The sequence below is a fragment of the Callospermophilus lateralis genome, chromosome 18, assembly GCF_048772815.1.
Source record: "Callospermophilus lateralis isolate mCalLat2 chromosome 18, mCalLat2.hap1, whole genome shotgun sequence".
In the NCBI taxonomy this organism is placed as follows: Eukaryota; Metazoa; Chordata; class Mammalia; order Rodentia; family Sciuridae; genus Callospermophilus; species Callospermophilus lateralis.
The window spans coordinates 49,741,784-49,760,523 of record NC_135322.1 but is presented as its reverse complement, the minus strand read 5'-3'; the positions used below and the strand labels follow the sequence as shown (position 1 = coordinate 49,760,523).

The window sequence follows — 18,740 nt, the reverse complement described above, 5'->3', positions numbered from 1 at the left end:
GAGGGCAGTCTGCATCAAAGCTGGGTAACTGGTGTCATCTTCCTTGCCTTTTCTCTGGCAAGGCAGCTGTTCTTGTGGTGTGGCACATATTACCTTAATTACTACAGCCCCTCAAAGGAGAGCACAGGCCCACTGAGCCTCACTTTCCTTGATTGTAACTGTTGGCAGAGGAGTAACTGGAAGAACCACAGCTGCGGTATGAGAGTGCAAGGCATATTTCCTGAATCAGGTGGTGTCTGGCAGTTAGGACCTGGTCTAGGGAGGAAGGGAGAGAAGAAGGGAGGGGCATGGGTTTAGGGGCTTTCTGTTTTCCTTTCCCAGGATGGTCAAATCAGCTCTTCCCTCTCCTAAAGCCCATCTTACCAACCCTCTCTGATTGGCCTGTCAGGAAAATAGGCCCACTTGGTACCTGCTTCTACTAGGTGGGCCACATTCTGCATAGAGCTGATATTTTACATCTGCACATGCCATGGGAGAGATAGCAGAGATCTAGGCACAATACAGAGCCATGCCAGGTTCAAGAGAGAGCGGAGGCTAGCACCTGCTGGTGTGTCAAGCACTGACAGTAAACAACAGGGTGTTCAGTATTTCCCTCTCTATTCTCTTATGAGTGCATCATGTTCCGTGAAAGGTGTCTGCCTGGAGCAAATACCAGTATCAGGTGGCTTTCTGTAGCAGATATCTGAGATTACAGGCATGTAGACCCAGCTACACTCTTTGGCTGCCCTTAGGCTTCTCTGGTCATCAGGAATGACACATATGATCTGTGGAAGGCACCTTTCTACATAGGTTCTAGCTGTATCATCCTTTGCCCTGTCCATGGCTTCAAGTTGACACCCGAGCTCTGTCTCAGTAGGCGGCCTGGAAGCCTGTGGGAAGGTGTGCCACACCTGGTGTCAGCCCCTGTTGTCATTAGCTACCTGCAGAGGCAGCTTTTTATCCTGCCCTCTTTACAGTGATTTCCATTGCCGACGCACCCTCCTGCCTGTAGCTGTCAGAGGCATAGCTTTGGGGTTACCTTGATCCTGTTCCTTGGCCTAAGAGTCTAGAAGCTCAGGGTAACAACCATGGGAGTTGTATGACAAAGCTGTTCTCTGCTACACCATGGCATTTGCTGAAAGAGAAAAATCTCTTCTGTTTGTCCATTATGTATTGTCAAGCTGTTCCAGGGAGTGGGCCTGTCAGATTTTTTAAGACATTTAAGGTTATGGGGCAAGCATATGTCCTGCTGATTTCTGAAGAGGGGTGGCTCATGGAATAGCTCTACTATAATGTCTTCCATGCCACGTGGGCTCTCTGCATCACAGCTCTAGCCTCAGAAAGCCTTTTGGTTAACCAGCCCGTACCTTCTCCTCCATAGCTGACCTCGAGAGTGACATTGAGAGCCACTGGGCATGGACCTTGAGCTCTACTGAGTGCTCCCAGGGTCAGTGGCCTCCCTAGGATACTGGGGACAAGCAAGAGCAGAGCCAGCTTGGGTCTATAGCTGATGGCCTATTCAGGCTGTTCATTAAGAGAGGTGGGTAGTGACCAGCTTCACCCCTGCCTGCTCCCTCAGGGCAGAAGGGAGCAGGAAGTACTACAAGTGCCCAAGTGTGATCAGTGAGCTGGTCTTCAAGATGGTGAGGGAAGACTGGGGACTTAGCTTAGTGGTAGAGAGCTTACAAGCATGTTTAAGACCCTGGATTCAATCTCCAGTACCCCAAAAACAAAATGAGATAGTAAGAGAAGGGAAGTCTTGCCAGCAAGTATCTCCTTGGGTTTGAGCTCCACATACATTCTCATTAATCCTGCTGACTCTGGAAGAAGAGTTCAGAGGAAAGAAACTAGAAGCTAAGTAGCAGAATTGGGATTCAAAAAAAGGTTGAGGTGGGAGGATCACTTGAGCCCACAAGTTCAAGACCAGCCTAGACAACAAAGTGAAACCCTATTTCAAACAAATTCAAGTCTCCTGGCCCCAGTGTCCATGATGATGGATGCGCTTGTTGGGGAGATGAATGGTTTGTTAGCTATTGCTCAGACTAGGTTTGTGTATGAGGCATGGGCTGGCCCCCTTTGTGCTGGTCAGTCTTGAATCAGACCTTATGGTCAGCTCCACTCTAGCCCCCTTCCAAGGTTCTGGGCTAATGTACACATGGTATGGTGTAGCAATAGAGTCCTCTCCTTTCCTTACCACCCTGGGACTGAGACCTTTGATGTGTTGTGGCAGATGGCAGTGGCATGAATGGATTCCTGGAGCAGTCATGCTGTAGTCCTTGGTTGCCCCATGAGGAGTTTCCCACCTCTAGAGATGTTGTCTGGAAATGCCAAGGTGATGAGCCATTTCCTCAGCCACCCTTGCTCTTTGTTGGGTCTTCATGATTGAGTGATGATGCAGAGGAAGTGGGTGCTGCCAGAACTTCTGAACTGGGCAGTTGGGGCCTTCTGCGTTGGCCCAAATGTGGCTTGGCTTCTCCTTGTGTAACTAGCATATAATTGGTTTGTGGCATAGTAGGGACTGGGCTTTTCTGTATGTGCACCAGGCTGGCTGCCCATCAATTCTCTTTGGGAGTGACACAGTCTTTTCTCTCTAAGTCTCTTTGGAGATGGAAGAATGGTGAGTTGGGTGGCACACTCTGTGAGAGCATTCTCTGTCATATAGCCCAGCCATCCTTCTAAGCCAGAGCCAGTTGGACATGACTCCTTGTAGGGCCTAACCCAGGCAGTGGTGCTTGCTGGTTCTTTTACAGTCCTCATGTCCTGTTGCCCTCTAGGACAACTATCTCTGGTCTTACAGTGAGAGTGAGAACCCTCACTTCCAAGCACATCATCAAGGGGTGGGTGTCCCATCCAAAACAGAGGGTAGTGGGACTGGAAGGGAGGCACACTCAGGCATAGCTACTGGCTCCCATATTCGGAAGGGGACCATAGATTCTTCTCAAGCTTCTAAGGATATTTGCATGCCCTGCCCTATTTCATAGATATAGAAACTGAGAGATCTGGAAACTTGTTGGGAGTAGAGGTAAGTCTGCAGTCTGACTGCAGACCTTTTTCCTGGCCCCAGAAGTGACTTCACTTTTACTCTCTATAAGTGGGAGCATGTAGGGAGACAGTTTTGTTGTTCTGGTCTTCCCACCCTCCCTCCCTCCCTTCCTTCCTTCCTTCCTTCCTTCCTTCCTTCCTTCTGCTAGGGATTGAATTCAGAGTTACTGTACCACTGACCCATATCCCCAGTATCCCCAGCCCTTTTTATTTTTTATTTTTTTTTAATTTTTTAATATTTATTTTTTAGTTCTCGGCGGACACAACATCTTTGTTTGTATGTGGTGCTGAGGATCGAACCCGGGCCGCACGCATGCCAGGCGAGCACGCTACCGCTTGAGCCACATCCCCAGCCCCTTTATTTTTTATTTTAAGACAGGGTCTCATTGAGTTGCTAAGGCTGGCCTCAAACTTGCAATTCTCCTGCCTCAGCCTCAAAAGCTATTGGGATTACAGGCGTGTACCAACTCGCCCACCTTTGTTTTTCTTTAATTAAGATGAAATATGACTCCAACAAAACTCAGTTGAACCCTGTGTTGCCCAACATGGTTTGTTGCATTGTGGTCTGACCCTTTGACAATCTGGTATCCAGACTTCCTGCAGCCTTTGACCACATTGCTCTCTTTAACAGACATGAGCACCACGTGAGCCAGGTGTTATGCAAGGTAATCAGAAAGATGCTTGGATGTGATCCCTTTAGTCAGAGTATGTTGACTGCATGAAGGAAGAGAAACCCATCTCTGACCAGTACAGTTCCCAGGCCTCAGGAAGGGTGAACAGGTGTCAGATCTTGGGGACCCAAATGCTGTCCATGACTTCCTCTCTTCTGTCTCTCACCTCCTCTGCTTTGTGCTTATAGCTTTAGTATCTTGAACTGGCTTTTTGGGGGTACTGGGGATTGAACTCAGTTGCACTTAACTACCAAGTCACATCCCCAGTCCTTTTTTTATGTTTTATTTTGAGACAGGGTCTTGCTGAATTGTTTAGGGCCTTCCTAAGTTGCTAAGGCTGGCTTTGAACTTGTGATTCTCCTGCCTCAGCCTCCTACATGCTGGGATTACAGGCGTGCACCACCATGCCCCACTTGAACTGGCTTTCAACTGGGATAATGGCAGAAAGGAGCTTTGAAACCCCCTCTCTTCTAGGCTTCCTCAGGAAAGTTCCACGAAGATTTCTGATTGTTCCAGCTTGGGTCATGTGGCCCTGGGGGTGGATCTACTGTGTTTAGCAGTCCCCATTGGAGTCACAGGGTTGGCACAGGGAAAGGGCTATCCCCTAAAAGATGGGGAATGGGACACACAGATCCTGGCTTATTCCCCTAGCATGCTTTGATCTTGAAGGCTGGGTAAAGGGGACCAGGAGTACTGTGCCCAAATGCTTTTCAAGGTGAAAGAACCCTGTCATGCATACATAGAGAATAGTTTGGGTGAAGTCAGCTCCTGGGATCCTGAATTCTTGTAATTTTTCTGATGGAACCCAGTTTTGAGAAGCTCACTTTATTCTCTTGGAGCAGCTTCCTTTCCCCTGCCCCACATTAAAATAGCTTACCTGGAGGGCTTTCAGAATTGCCAACAGCTCTACACTCTCCCACTTCCTGAGAAGGCATGTGGCTCACTGAGCATCAGTGCCGTCTGAGAGGGACAGTTCTGTGATAAGAACCAAACTGCAGAGGTCCTTCAGGGCTCCAGGGGGCTTTCTTTCTTTTGACTGGAATTGAGCCCAGTGTTGTTGCTTTGCCATTGAGTTAACATCCCTAGTCGTCTCATATCTATCTATCTATCTATCTATCTATCTATCTATACACACACACACACACACCCCCACACATATATGTGTATTTTATATATATATAAAATACATACATATATATACACACACATATACATACACACACACGTGTGTGTGTATATGTATGTGTATATATATGTGTGTGTATATATATATACGTGTGTGTGTGTGTGTGTGTGTGTATTTAGGGAAGAGCATTTAACTTTTATTAATATTTTCATGCATTGTAATTTCCAGAAAACACTTTAGACGCAGGGGCTTTTTATATTCTAAAGCAGTAAGGGCTTGAAAACCAAGTTAGGGGAGGCCATGCAGACTGACTGGAGCAGAATGGAGTTCCTGCCAACAGATGCCATGACAAACTTGGAATGTTCCATTAAAAAAAAAAAAAAAATAGGAGATTCACAGCATCTATTATAGAAGGTGTGCCTTTTACCAGAGCCAGCATGGAAGGGTCCTGTGTTAGCTCTGTGGGATTCTAAAGAGAAAGCCAAATTAGACCTTTAAAGTAATTTTTAGGTAATTTTTATTTTCAACTAGCTTGGAGTAGGAAGAATGGAAACATGTGGGTGAAGTCATGAAAGATGAGAACTAGTCATTAAGATCTGTTGAGCCTGTTCAGTGGCATTCAACTGTAATCCCATAACTCAGGAGGCTGAGGCAGGAACATAGCAATTTCTAGGTCAGCCTCAGCAGCTTAAGGAGACCTGTTTCAAAATAAAAAGACTTCCAGGCTGCATTTCTCACAGGGCACCTTTTTACTTTTTATAATCTAAAAACCTAAATTGCTGAGGCTTTTACCAAATTGCTGAGGCTGGCCTTGAATTTGTAATCCTCCTGCGTTAGCCTCCCGAGTCATGCCCTGCTAGGGTTTCTAACAGGCAAGCGTGCCTCTGTGAGGATCGTAAGCTGAGACTGACAACAGGCCTGTTACAGAATGAAGACTGATTTCTTAAAAATGGCATTGGTTGTACCAGCTCCTCTCCACACTATAACTTCCAAGGCCTGAGGATAGTGTTTTTGGAGGGTTGGAGGACTGAATCCATTTAGGCAACAGCATATCCTTTAACATCTCCTCAGTTCTTTGGTTCTTCTAGCATGTGTCTGTTCTGTCCTTTTCAGTCCTTGGCTAGCCTAATTTTTTCTCCTAAAGAAAAGACAGAAAACCTTTGTATTAGGACAATACAGTAGGAAAATCCTCCAGTGACTTCACTCGGAGTCACTTGCATAACAGATGTGACACACAGGATCATCCTTGTGTGGAGTTTTCTGTCCATACCACTGCTTGTCTAGTGAGCATTCCCCATCACACTGTCTGCATCAGGTACAGAGCCATGAAGTGCCTGGTCCTGCCATCATCTTTCCTGCCTTGTAATAGCCACCCACCTGTTCAGTGTCTAAGACAACGACTCAAGCCTGAGATTTCTAAAAGGCCTGCTGTTTCTGCCCGTCTTCTCTGACTTTTAGTAAATGGTGCTGCCATCTAACCACTTGCAAGGGAAAAGACCCTGGGCACTACCTTTGTTTTCTGTCGTACCATCAGCACCTATACCCCTCCAGTCCTACCCGTTCTGCTCCAGCCTTCAGACTTTTCTGTCCCACACATGGGTTGAACTTGCTCCCTTGACTCCAAAGTTTCTTCCTACTGACATTTTTGTCAAGTGGACCTCTGTTCAGGGGTCACCCCCTCAGCAAGAATCAGCCTGATCACCTCTCCCATCTGTTTTGTCCCCACTCCCATCTCTAGCCCTTCATCTGGCTTTGTTTTCTTCAGAGCACATTTTATCTACAGATGTTTCTGTCTGCCAGTTTGTTTACTTATGTGTTATCTGTTTTCTCCTTTCATGATCCACACCTCTACTTGAAAACTCCAGGAGTAAGCCTTTGTTAATAATTTGGTGGCCAGGGGATGGTGCTTATCTTCTCCAAAGGAGGAGAATGTCTCACCATAACTATAAACAATGCTGCAGCAGCAACCATTATTACTGGGAAGTGTATAGCATTCCGTATCCTTCCTTTTGCACACACGCTCATATGTTAAGGTACACACCTTATATACACACACAGGCTCTTAATTGTGTTTGGAAAAAATACTGGCGTAAGATGATGTCTTCAGTCAAAAATACATTATGACTCTGTTATTCTTGAAAAGCTTCTAACTGCTTAGCACTTGAAAGAGCAGGAAACAGAAATGAGGTGTTGCTTCACAACACTGATAATTTCAGATGCTCAGTAGCTTCTTTTGTGACCACAGGGTACTTTATTTGTTTCTTATTGCTGCTGTAAGTGGCTTAAAGTAATCATCTTACAACTCTGAAGAACAGAAATTCTGAAATAGATATGTGGGCAGGGCTGTATTCTTTTTGGAAAAAATTCTTTTCCTTGTTGTTGTTTTTTTTTTTTCCCTTTGTGATGCCGAGGTTGAACCCCGGGCTCACACATGCCAGATGAATGCTTTACTACTGAGCCATATCCCCAACCCCTTTTCTAACTCTAGAGGCCACTGGCATTCCTTAACTCATAGGCCTTCTTCCATCTTCAAAGCTAGCAATGCAGTGTCTTTTATTTTATAATTATGATTGTATTGGTGAATCCAGATAATTCAGGATAAAATCTCCCCAATTTCAAGAACTTATAACTTCTGTAAAATCCTTTTTACCAAGGAAGGTAACAGTCATGGGCCACCACAGTGAAGTGATGGCAAATCCTGAATTGACTCTCAATAAATGTTTTATGTGTTTTGTTGTGTTCTTCAGTATTTTGAATTTAAAATCCATATTTATAGCCAGAGCTTTTAGGCAGTAAAAATTCTATGCTAGTTTTGTCAAAATAATGATGTAGTTTAATTTTGAAGAAAAGTATTCAAAATATTTATATTTTTCATTTCAAGTCTTTGAACTTTTAGGCATCTGTCCTTTGGGTAGTATGTTTTATTTTGTTTTGTTTTGATAATGGCTTTTGAGCTCTCCTATACACTGAGACAAAAATATATTTCAGATATCCTTGAGTCACTAAGTAGGAAATGATTCTTCCTGATGATTTAAGTAGCTTTGATCAATCAAACAGCAAAATTATTGTTAGGTTTTCTAGTGTATCTACTGCTTCAGCCTGAGAATATGAAAAAAGAAAACCTCCCAGTTTGTGTCTTGTACTTACTAAACAGTAAAATCTGCATAAAAGATCTCACACACAGTATCATCCTTATGTGATTAAAAAGGTGGACTGGTGGCTGAGACTGGGAACCAGTGGCAAATGGACACACAGATGTGTGTGTACACATAATCATACCACCTCTCAGACTCCTGACATGCTGGGCCCTGGAGGGAGTGGTCATGAGGTTGTGTGGCCCTTGTCCTAAGGAGTTCATGGTCTTAGGTAGAAAGGGCAGACAGCCCAAGGAACATTTGATTGGAGAGACCCAGCAGGAATCAAGCAGTGGACCAGAGATATAGACTATGTACTAGAGGAGGACCAAAGAATGTTATCGAAAATCTCAAGAGACAGGCATTGGATTGGATCATTATACATTGGCATGAGGGGAGGATTCAGTGGACATCACCATGGGCTTAGGTCTGATAAGACCCCTAGGAATAGAAAGCAGCCCTTCTGAAGGACTTTGGCGGAAGAATCAAGATGGGCAGTGGCTGGTCTGGGAATGTGGCTCGAGCGGTAGTGCGCTCGTCTGGCATGCGTGCGGCCCGGGTTCGATCCTCAGCACCACATACCAACAAAGATGTTGTGTCTGCCAATAACTAAAAAAATATATATAAATACTTTAAAAAAAAAAAAAAGATGGGCAGTGGCCACATAAGCAGTGAACTTGGCTTTAGGAAAGGTTCTGGTGGTCATGCAGCACCCAGGAGGGCCCTACCTATCTTCTGACATTTTAGACCCCTGGCTATCCACAGAAAGCCAAGTACACAGAGTTAAGCCATGCTCTTCTAATAGGTGGCCTCATTGTGGTCAGTCACTGTGTGGTATGTGGAAATCCCCATGCTTAGGGGGAGGACTTCTATGGCTCACATGGCCCATAGGTGGGATCCTGAGTCAGGGGAAGCTGGTGGGCATGCTTGGGGCCACCAAGCAGTCTAAGCCAGACTTGGAGGGATGATTGTCCCCTTGCTCCTTGCTGCTCTCCAGTTGACCACCCTTTGTCTGTAGCCTTCCACAGGTGAGGGGAATAGCATTGCTGTCAGGAGCCTTAGGGCTTCCAAATTTCTGTCTAGGGAATGCGTATTGGTTTGCCCAGAGGTGAAATGATCTGTGTATCCATCAGCATTAGAAAAGCCTCCTCACTTCTGGGCCTGGTGAGGTTAGGAGTTGGGTTGATGCTCTGAGCAGTACCTTTTTCCCTGAACCAGGTAGTTCCAGTGTCTTGGGGAATTGATACAGGTCTTGGTCTTTCTAAAGCTAGTCCCTAGTATTTCTCATGTTAATTTCCTGTGATGCAGGGGAAGAGGTGGTGAGGGCACAGCAGGCTCTGGGCCCCCACACCTGTCACCAAGACCCATTTAGCTTCATGATGCTTCCTCTGTGTACTCTAGAGAGAATCTTTGTTTAACCAAAGACTCTAGAGAGAATCTTTGTTTAACCAAAACCTGACTGAAAAGACATGAAAGTTCAGGGTACTCAGGGCTTGGGTTGGGTACTGTGACCATAAGGGTCTATTTGCCATCAAGCTCATCAGTCCACATGCAGGCAGTTTGGGCTCTAGGGCCTGCTCTGCTCCTCTTCTCTAGTCACACCCCAGTTCCTTTGTCAGCCCACAGCCCATCATCCATCCCTTCTCAACATTGTGCCTCTGCTTGCAGCCTGCCTATACCCCTTGCCTTACCTGCGTGCTCAGATGGACTAACTGCTGAGCCTCACCCTTCTTTCTGAGCACCTCAGGTACTCAGGTGTCCTTTCCCACTGACCTTTACCTTCAGGGCAGAACTTCTACCCTTGCCCTTAGTTAGGGGAGGGATGTTTAAGTATGTTCCCTTGGACGTGTTCCAGGAAATTCCCAGAGGAGCAGGCAGAAATAGGGGAACTGCCTGATAGGGCTGCTTTGGGGAGTAGACCTGCCCCATCAGTTCCCTGGCAGGCTCTGAGGACTCCATTTCTGCCCCTTAGCCAGATAGGCCTGTCCCTCTATAGCTCCCACCCTCCTGTCCTACCTGCATGTATGTCTTTGCTTGTTAATTCCCTTCATCATGACCTTGTTCACTGGTTCCCTATATAAAACCTTGCTATACTTCTGAGGTCTCAGTGCTGTTCTCACCATTTCTGTTCAGTATTGTATTAGAAGAGGCCTAATCATTGTAGCAAGGCAGGACAGAGAAATGGAAGGCGTACAGAGTGCAAAGGAAAAAAAATAAAACTATTTATTCTCAAGTTCTACGGTCATTATATTTTTAAAATCCCAAAGAATCTTCAGTACTAATTAGTGAATTTAGCAAGGTGCAGGATACCAGGCAAATGTATAAAAAGTATATATATGTATATGTACACACACATATATTTGGCAGCCTTATCAAGAGTAAATGTACATATAATAACATTCACCCATCTAGTGTACACTTCAGTGGTTTTTAGCATATTTGTAGAGTTATTACCATCATTGTAATTTAATTTTGAAATGTTTTCATCACCCTTCCAAAATCAATTATATTTTGATATAACAGCAAAAGAGAATTGGAAATTGATTTTTGGGGGGTTGTACTGGGGATTGAACCCAGGAGGGCAAAGCTCTACCACTGAGCGACATCCGGAGCCCTAAGAAGGTAAATAAGATAATATTAAATTTTTTAAAAAAAAATATTTATTTATTTTTTAGTTGTAGTTGGACAGAATACCTTTATTCCATTCATTTATTTTTATGTGGTGCTGAGGATTGAACCCAGGTCCCCGCGCATGCTAGGTGAGTGCTCTGCCACTGAGCCACAATCCCAGCCCCAAGATAATATTAAATTAGTAATGATTGGAAAGATATGCCATGTTCACAGATTAGAATAATGAATATTGTTAAGCATAATCCCAATCAAGATCTCAACAGGCCTTTGAAGGACAATGTTAAGCCGGGAGTGGTGGCGCACATCTGTAATCCCAGCGGCTCAGGAAGCTGAAGCAGGAGGATCCCAAGTTCAAAGCCAGCCTCAGCAAAAGTGAGGTGCTAAGCAACTCAGAGAGACCTTGTCTCTAAATAAAATATAAAATAGGGCTTGGGATGTAACTTAGTGGCTGAGTGCCCCTGGATTCAATCCCCAGTACCGAAAGAAAGAAGGAAGGGAGGGAGGGAGGGAGGGAGGGAGGGAAGGGTTAAGAAAAGACACATATTAGAAGAAAATATTCACAAACACGTAAAAGGATTATACTCAACGTATATAAAGAATGCTTATGTCTTATAAAAATGAGTTAAAGGAGCCAGGCATGGTGGCACACTCTTTTACGTCCAGCTACACAGGAGGCTGAGGCCAGGGATCACAAGTTCAAAGTTAGTTTGGGCAACATAGCATTATCCTTTCTCAAAAATAAAATAATAATAAAATGAGCCAAGTGTATTGGTATACACCTGTAATTCCAGCAACTTTGGAGGCTGAGGCAGGAGGATCAAAAGTTCGAGGCCAGACTCAGCAACTTAGGACCTGAGCAACTTAAGTGAGACCATCTTAAAATAAAAAATAGGTTAGGATTGTGGTTCAGTGGTAGAGTGCTCGCCTAGCATGTGCGGGGCCTGGGTTTGATCCTCAGCACCACATAAAAATAAATGAATGGAATAAAGGTATCGTGTCCAACCATAATTTAAAAAAATATTTAAAAAAATAAATAAAAATAAAAAAGTGTGGGGATGTATCTCAGTGGTAAAGCACTCCTGGGTTTAATCCACAGTACCAAAATAACAACAAAAACAAAATAAGACTAAAATGGGTTAAAAATTTGAATAACAATTCCATGATTTTCTAATGAACAGATGACAAATAATTTTATAAAAAGATGTTCAACATCATTGGGGCAATGCAAATTGAAACCACAATGATATTATAATATTGTATGAAAAACTAAGAAAATATAGGAGGAAAAATCCTTAAAAAAACAAAAAACAATAAGAACTAGAAAAAAAAACACTACTGCACACTATTAAAATGGCTAGAAGAAAAACAAAATCACTAAGTATGTTCATTGCTGGTGAGGATGTGGAACTCCTACATTGCTGGCCAGAAATGCAAACAACATAGCCATTTTTGGAAAACAGTTTGGCAGTTTCTTATCAAGTTAAGCATATGTTTAATCTTATGACCCAGTAAATACCACTTCTAGGTACAGTATTTACTCAAGAGAAATGGAAACGTGTCTGCACTGAGACCTCTATATAAATATTTGTTGCTATTATTCATAATAGCTGGAAATTGGAAATAACTCAAATATCATCCACTGGTGAATGGATAGATACGCTGTGTTTTGCAACCATGAAATGGAGTACTACTTAGCAATAAAGAAGGAAGAAATATTGATACATCTAATAACATGGAGGAATCTCAAATATGTTATGCTAAGTTCAGGAAGTCAGACACAGGATACCCCATATTCTGTGATCCTGTCTTTTTAATATATATTTATTTTTTAGTTTTAGGTGGACACAACATCTTTATTTTATTTTATTTTTTTAATGGGGTGCTGAGGATCGAACTCAGTGCCTCACATGCTAGGCGAGCACGCTACCACTTGAGCCACCTCCCAGCCCCTGTGATCCTGTTTATAAGATACTGTGGAAAAGGCAAAACCACAGGGACAAATCAGATTGATAGGCATTGCCAGTGACTCGGGATAAGTGGAGTGGACTGACTACAGAGAGGCCAAAGAGAACTTTTTGAAGTGATGGAAATGTCTGTCTTCATTATGTTGGTAACAAAACTGTATATATTTAGATATTTGTTAAAACTCATTTGAACTATATAGTTAAAAGGAAGGATATTACTATAGGCAAATTATTCTTCAATTTAAAAATTTTGACAACATACCACATAGAATTCTGAGGTTGGGTCACTTCCAGCCCCCTCTCCTTCCTGAGGTTTTCTCTGACCACCTCCTTGTTATACTGCTTTCCAGTGACTCCCTTCCAAATATTGGTTCCTGTTAACCACAGCTTGGAATATTTCTCATTGTGGCTGCTTCAGCCCCTCAGGGGTGGTGATTTACTGAACTCATTAACAAAGTGTGTATTTGGTATAGCCAGACACTGTCTATAGCTGGATCTGTGAGAGGCCACAAGTGCTGACTGATGTGAGGCAGACTGGGAGAGTGGCTGAGACCTGGTGGGGCCTCTCTGACTTTCTTGCTCCTCTCTCAAGTCCTTCTTTTCAGCTATTGCTGCTTTCTTCCCCCATAGGTTGGGACAAACATTCCTATGGTTACCATGGCGATGATGGGCATTCCTTCTGCTCCTCGGGAACTGGCCAGCCCTATGGTCCCACATTCACCACAGGAGATGTAATCGGCTGCTGTGTTAATCTCATCAATGGCACGTGCTTCTACACTAAGAATGGCCACAGTCTTGGTAGGTGCTTAAGGGACCTTGGAGGGTCTCCCCTGTGGAGCCCCTTTGATTGGGAGAGACTCAAAGGCAAGCAATTGAAATTAAAGCAGTGTCCTGGAGCCTCTGCTGAACTCTGGGGAACTGCAGCCTTTTCCAGCCAGTGGAGCCCTTTAAGGTGAATGGAGTAGTAGCAGGGGCATTCTCTTTGTGAACCTATTCTTTAAGCAGCATTTATTAAGACCAGGGTGGGTACAGCTCCGTTTTGGTCTTGATCCTGGCCTTTGTGGTACTTATTGGAGCAGGTTTTAGCACCAAATGAAAAATTTGAGGGGTTGAAGCACATAACTATTCGTGATGGGGGTTTGCATGCCCATGACCTGGCCCAGTAAGCCCTTCTGATGGCCAGGGTGCTGGTTGCTCCAGAGCAATAGTGAAGGCTTCACTAGTACAGAAGATAGACAAGTGGGATCTGATGGGGCTAGATCTCCTCTGGGCTGTCCCATGATTAATGGGCAGTAGTGTGGGCAAAGTTACATTCAGAAAATCTTTGGTGAAATCATGAGGGATGAAAGGCCAGGGGAAGAGGCAGGTGGCCTGAGGTAAGGTGTTAGGTGCAGAAAATGGGGATCAAACCTGATGAAGGCCTGGGATGGCCCAGCAGGGCTTAGTGACAGAAGGAAAGGTGAGAAGGTGGCTAGGATGGTAATGCTGTTAACCAGAAGTGTAGAAATCACTGGGAAGATGGGGCCTGAAGCTGGGCTTGCCTGCCTGGGTTTGCAGGAGTGTCTGATCTGGCCACACGCTAGTTCTCTTAGGATGATATAGTGAGGAGAGGACTTTCAGTACCCTATCAGCCAGGCCACCAAGCCCTACAGGAAAGAGAACTAGACATTTCACTCATCAGAGGCCTGAGAAGTACCCCTAGCTTGAGGGACAATAAAAAGGTAACTGCTACTCCTTACAGCCCCTCTGTGACTTCTTTAGGAGATGACCTGGCCAGCATCTGGAGACCTTAGAGGAAATCAGGTTTTCTGGTAGCTTGATTAGTTGACCAGGAGCCAGCATTCTTTGACAGAGCATGCAGGAAAGCCCAGGGAGCTGGGCAGCCAAGAGCACAGCCACAGCATGGATGCAGAGCTTTCCCGGGTGCACATCTGGGGAAACCCTCCTGAAACTGCAGTTGCTGGTGTTCAACCAGTGAGAAGTTCATAGCTGGGGAAGTTGGGGAGGCGACTGGGCAGGGGCACGGGGCAAGGTCTCAAGAAGAATCTCCATTCCCCACTCCATTTTCTTTTCTTTTTTTTTAATTTTTAACTTTTATTCATTCATTCATTCATTCATTCATTTATTTTTATGTTGTGCTGAGGATCGAACCCAGGACCTTGCATGTGCGAGACGAGCGCTCTACCGCTGAGGCATAACCCCCACCCCCCCACTCCACTTTCTGATTCCAGTTATTCCCTGGCTCTGGGTTCTTCTACTGCCAGAGTCTCAGGAGCCTCTGTTGTGAGCTCTCACCTTGTACCTGAGCCCTGCTTCATCTGTTTCTCTGCAGCCAGACCCAGTCCTGCCTCTTTGATTACCTGCCCTTCATATCCTTCCAGCTTGTCCTCATTTTACTCAGAGCATGGCACCTGGAGTGGCACACATGGTGTGCCCTCTATAACTGTACATTTAGGGCCTCATCTGTGTGTACCAGGCTCACCAAAGGGCTGAGTTCTTTCTTGACCAGGTGCCTAGATTCTACAGGGAGTTTGTGGTCACAGGCTATTTTTAAAAACTCATCTTTCTGGGCTGGGGATGTGGCTCAAGTGGTAGCGCGCTCGCCTGGCATGCGTACTGCCCGGGTTCGATCCTCAGCACCACATAACAAACAAAGATGTTGTGTCCACTGAAAACTAAAAAATAAATATTAAAATTCTCTCTCTCTCTCTCTTTAAAAAAAAAAAACAAAACCTCATCTTTCTATTGAATGCTTTTTATAGACCCCATGAAAGACCTCACATGTTGTAATTAAATTTAATCTAGAAGTAGAGTGGCTATTTTTCCAGCCTATCAAGATCTTCTATGGTCTTACTTACTGTATCTCAGCTATTTGACATCCTTTTCAGCATTTTGTTAACCTAATTTTTTTTAAAACATACGCCATTTTTTTCTTTTGTTTATTTTATTTATTTATAAGTGGTGCTAAGAATCGAACCCAATGCCTCATACATGCTAGGCAAACCACAAGTCCAGCCCTGTTACACTAAAGTTTGATAAAAATGTTTGAGTGTGTGTGTGTGTGTGTGTGTGTGTGTGTATAATTTTTTTTTTTTAGTTGTAGATGGACACAATACCTTTATTTTATTTGTTTATTTTCATGTGGTGCCAGGTATCAAACCTAGTGTCTCATGCATGCTAGGCAAATGCTCTACCACTAAGCCACAACCCTGGCCTCCTTGAGTATGGTTTTTTTTTTTTTTTTTTTTTTTAATGTTTTTCTAGTTGTTGATAGACCTTTATTTTATTTCTTTATATGTGGTGCCGAGAGTTGAATCCATTTCCTCACACATGCCAGACAAGTGTGCTACCGCTGAGCCACAGCCCCAGTCCCTTGAGTATGTTTTAATGAAGATATTTATAAGCTGGGTGCAGTGGCACATGCCTGTAATTCCACCAACTTGGATGCAGGAGGATCACAAGTTCGAGGCCAGCCCCAGCAACTTAGCAAGACCCTGTTTCAAAATAAAAAATAATAAAAAGGGCTGGGGATATAGCCCAATGGTAAAGCACCCCTGGGTTCAATCTCTAGTACAAGGCTAAGATTTGAGCCCTGAGTGTCAGTTGAGCTTGTCCAGGTATGATACCAGGCATTTACGAATCAGCTACATTAGCTTGAAATATATGTTTTTCTCTCTTATCCACAAGGATATTATTGAAACCTTACTGAAAGATTAATATGATCTGTCCGCCAAATTTTCTAGATCATGAAATTGTGAAAAGGCAGTAAAGATAGGGGCTGGGGTTGTGGCTTAGTGGTAGAACACCTGCCTAGCACATGTAAGGCACTGAGTGAATCCTCTAATGTCCTTGCCTCCTTTTCACAAGCCATCGTATCAATAATGTGCTTCAGAATCTAACCCTGCTCCCTTTAGAGAAGTAGATTGAGTTTTCTGCCATACTTCTCTAAAGGGGTCTAAAGCCTCCCTGCTTCTTTCCTCCGTCACAGCACTTGCCCTAGTGCCATCTCCCAATTGACTTGTAATTATCAGTCACAAGCCATCTCTATTGCTGCAGTCAGAAGCACTGTGAGGGCCAAGCTTGCAGCTGTTTCCCCAGTTCTGTTACAGGACAGGGATCCTGGGAGGCCTCAGCAGGTACTTGGTAAAAAGGATGAATGAGTTAATGGAGGGATGTTCTGTCTACAAGCAGTCAATGTGCTTGCAGAATCATCCTCATATGGCTCTGAACTCTCATAAGATCTTTTCTTCTCAGCCTCAGTGTCCCAAGACCTATGACATTTTGGCCCAGGCCCCTTATTATCCGCAGGTTTGGTTACTCTCTTGGCATCTGGGATCAGATCTTGCCATCACATTGGCCTTGCACAGATTCACAGGGATCAGCAGGGCTGGGAAGGGTGCAGTGTTGCCTGGTCTAATGCAATAGAGAGGAATAGCTTCTTTCCTCATTCTTTTGGAATCACCTTAAGGCCTTCCAGGGTGCCACTGTGAGGCAGAGATGGGCAGACCTGGGTAGGTCATCCCTAGCCCAGAAGTATGCCCATTGCCTCACTCTGTGACCCAGTTGCAGCCAATTTGTACTTAGAACTCAGTGTTTATGAAGCAGCTTTCACAGACTGTCTCGCTGAGGGATTAGTATTATCCCTATTTTTCAGATGGGCTCACAGAGGTTGGGTAACTAGCCAAAGGTCACACTGCAGTTAACTGATGAAGCCTGAAGTCCCACTCCTTCTAGGATCCTATGGATTTCCTCCATAGGCCTAGGAGTAAAGCAGCATCATGGCCACACTGAGATCCATGGGGAAGCTCCTGGGCAGAATAGAGGGTATAGAGGGGCTTCCAGATTCAGTGACACTGACCCTGCAAATGGGGCTCAGCAGTAGCCTCAGGTAGGCAGACCATGATGTTTATGACTTTTCCTCACTGAGAAGTAAAATAGCCCAGTAAAAGTTGTAAACCATCTCTCTTCACATTGTTTTTTTTTTTTTTTTTTTTTTTTTTTTTTTTAATCTGTAAACTTTGCAAGATTGTTGTGGGAGTCCTTGTGTCAGACTTCACCTGTGCTGTCTTGCTGGATTTCTTTCTTTTCTGGGTGAGAGTTGGAGGAGCAGATTGAAGATCTCTAAGGAATCAGCAGTTTGAAAATCTCTCAGGCCAAACTCTATGGACTTTGGCCAGAAAGTTATAAGACCTTATCCAAAAAAATGAAGGACTGTGAAATCTTGAGAGAGGCTCTATTGGCTAAGTCTGTGTCATTTCTCAATCTGTCAAATACGTGTAATCTGGTAGAGTTCTGAGGTTCCTCTCCTGGTGGACATGGGTCAAGCCTGTGTATATATTTGGGGTCCCACTCCCTTCCGTCCCCATATTCAGTTCAGGATTGAGGTCTCTGGAAATTCAGGTCCTTCTCTTGGCAGGAGGGCTTAGATGGTACACAAATCATTATTAACCTGAGCTTTGCCAACTTAGAATTCCTGGGGATGCAGGATGAGTGTAGTCTGGAGATAGGCAGCTGTCACCCTCCCTGTCTTCAGTTCTTCATCAGCTTAGAGACAATGTTGGAACATCAGACCTTTTGGCAAGTCTTTTAACCTCTGAGGCTTCTCCTCATCTGTAAAATGGGATAAGAATGCCCATTCCCCAGAATTATATGAGAATTGGATCAGGTAATGAATGGATTGCAAAGGATTTGACATACATAGTAGGTTTCCATAAATGTGTTGGTTCAAGAGAAGTATCTGACCTAAAAGACCTTGGGACAGATCACTTGGGTTTAGTTGTTTCTAAGGTGGAACAGCCATGGATAATTACCTAAGGTCCTGACTTTGCTTTTGAATAGACCACCCAGTAAAAGAAAGGTCCAGACCTAAAACTACCAGGCCTTTGCCGCAGAGGTGGAGGCGACCAAGGGGCTGGCCCTGTCTAATGGCCTGATTACTGTTCTTTCCCTTCACAGGCATAGCCTTCACAGACCTCCCGGTAAGTATGACCAGCAGGCTTTCCCCCTTCTGGGCCATTGGGGGCTGTATGCTATGGGGTGTGGTGGTACCTGCAAGTGCAGGGTGTGGAGTCTGGCCCTTTCCCCAACCAGGGATGTGTCCTGTGCTGTCAAGCTTGAGGGTGCCAGTAGGGGATACCTGCTGGCCTTCCTCTCTCCAGGAGCAAGGCCTGGTCTTCCTCCACGACTCTTAGCA

At 44.5% G+C, this 18,740-nt stretch overlaps 1 protein-coding gene across 2 annotated transcripts in view; it reads left to right on the top strand.

Moving 5' to 3' along the window:
• Ranbp10 (RAN binding protein 10) overlaps positions 1–18,740 on the top strand; it is a 67,609-nt gene that overhangs the window by 36,473 nt on the left and 12,396 nt on the right. The window contains exons 4-5 of one of the 2 annotated variants that reach the window (XM_076839638.2): positions 13,178–13,345; positions 18,503–18,525. In XM_076839638.2, the coding sequence (XP_076695753.1) occupies positions 13,178–13,345; positions 18,503–18,525 (191 nt within the window). The remainder of the gene's footprint in view (positions 1–13,177; positions 13,346–18,502; positions 18,526–18,740) is intronic. The other variant, XM_076839637.2, reaches the window with a different exon arrangement.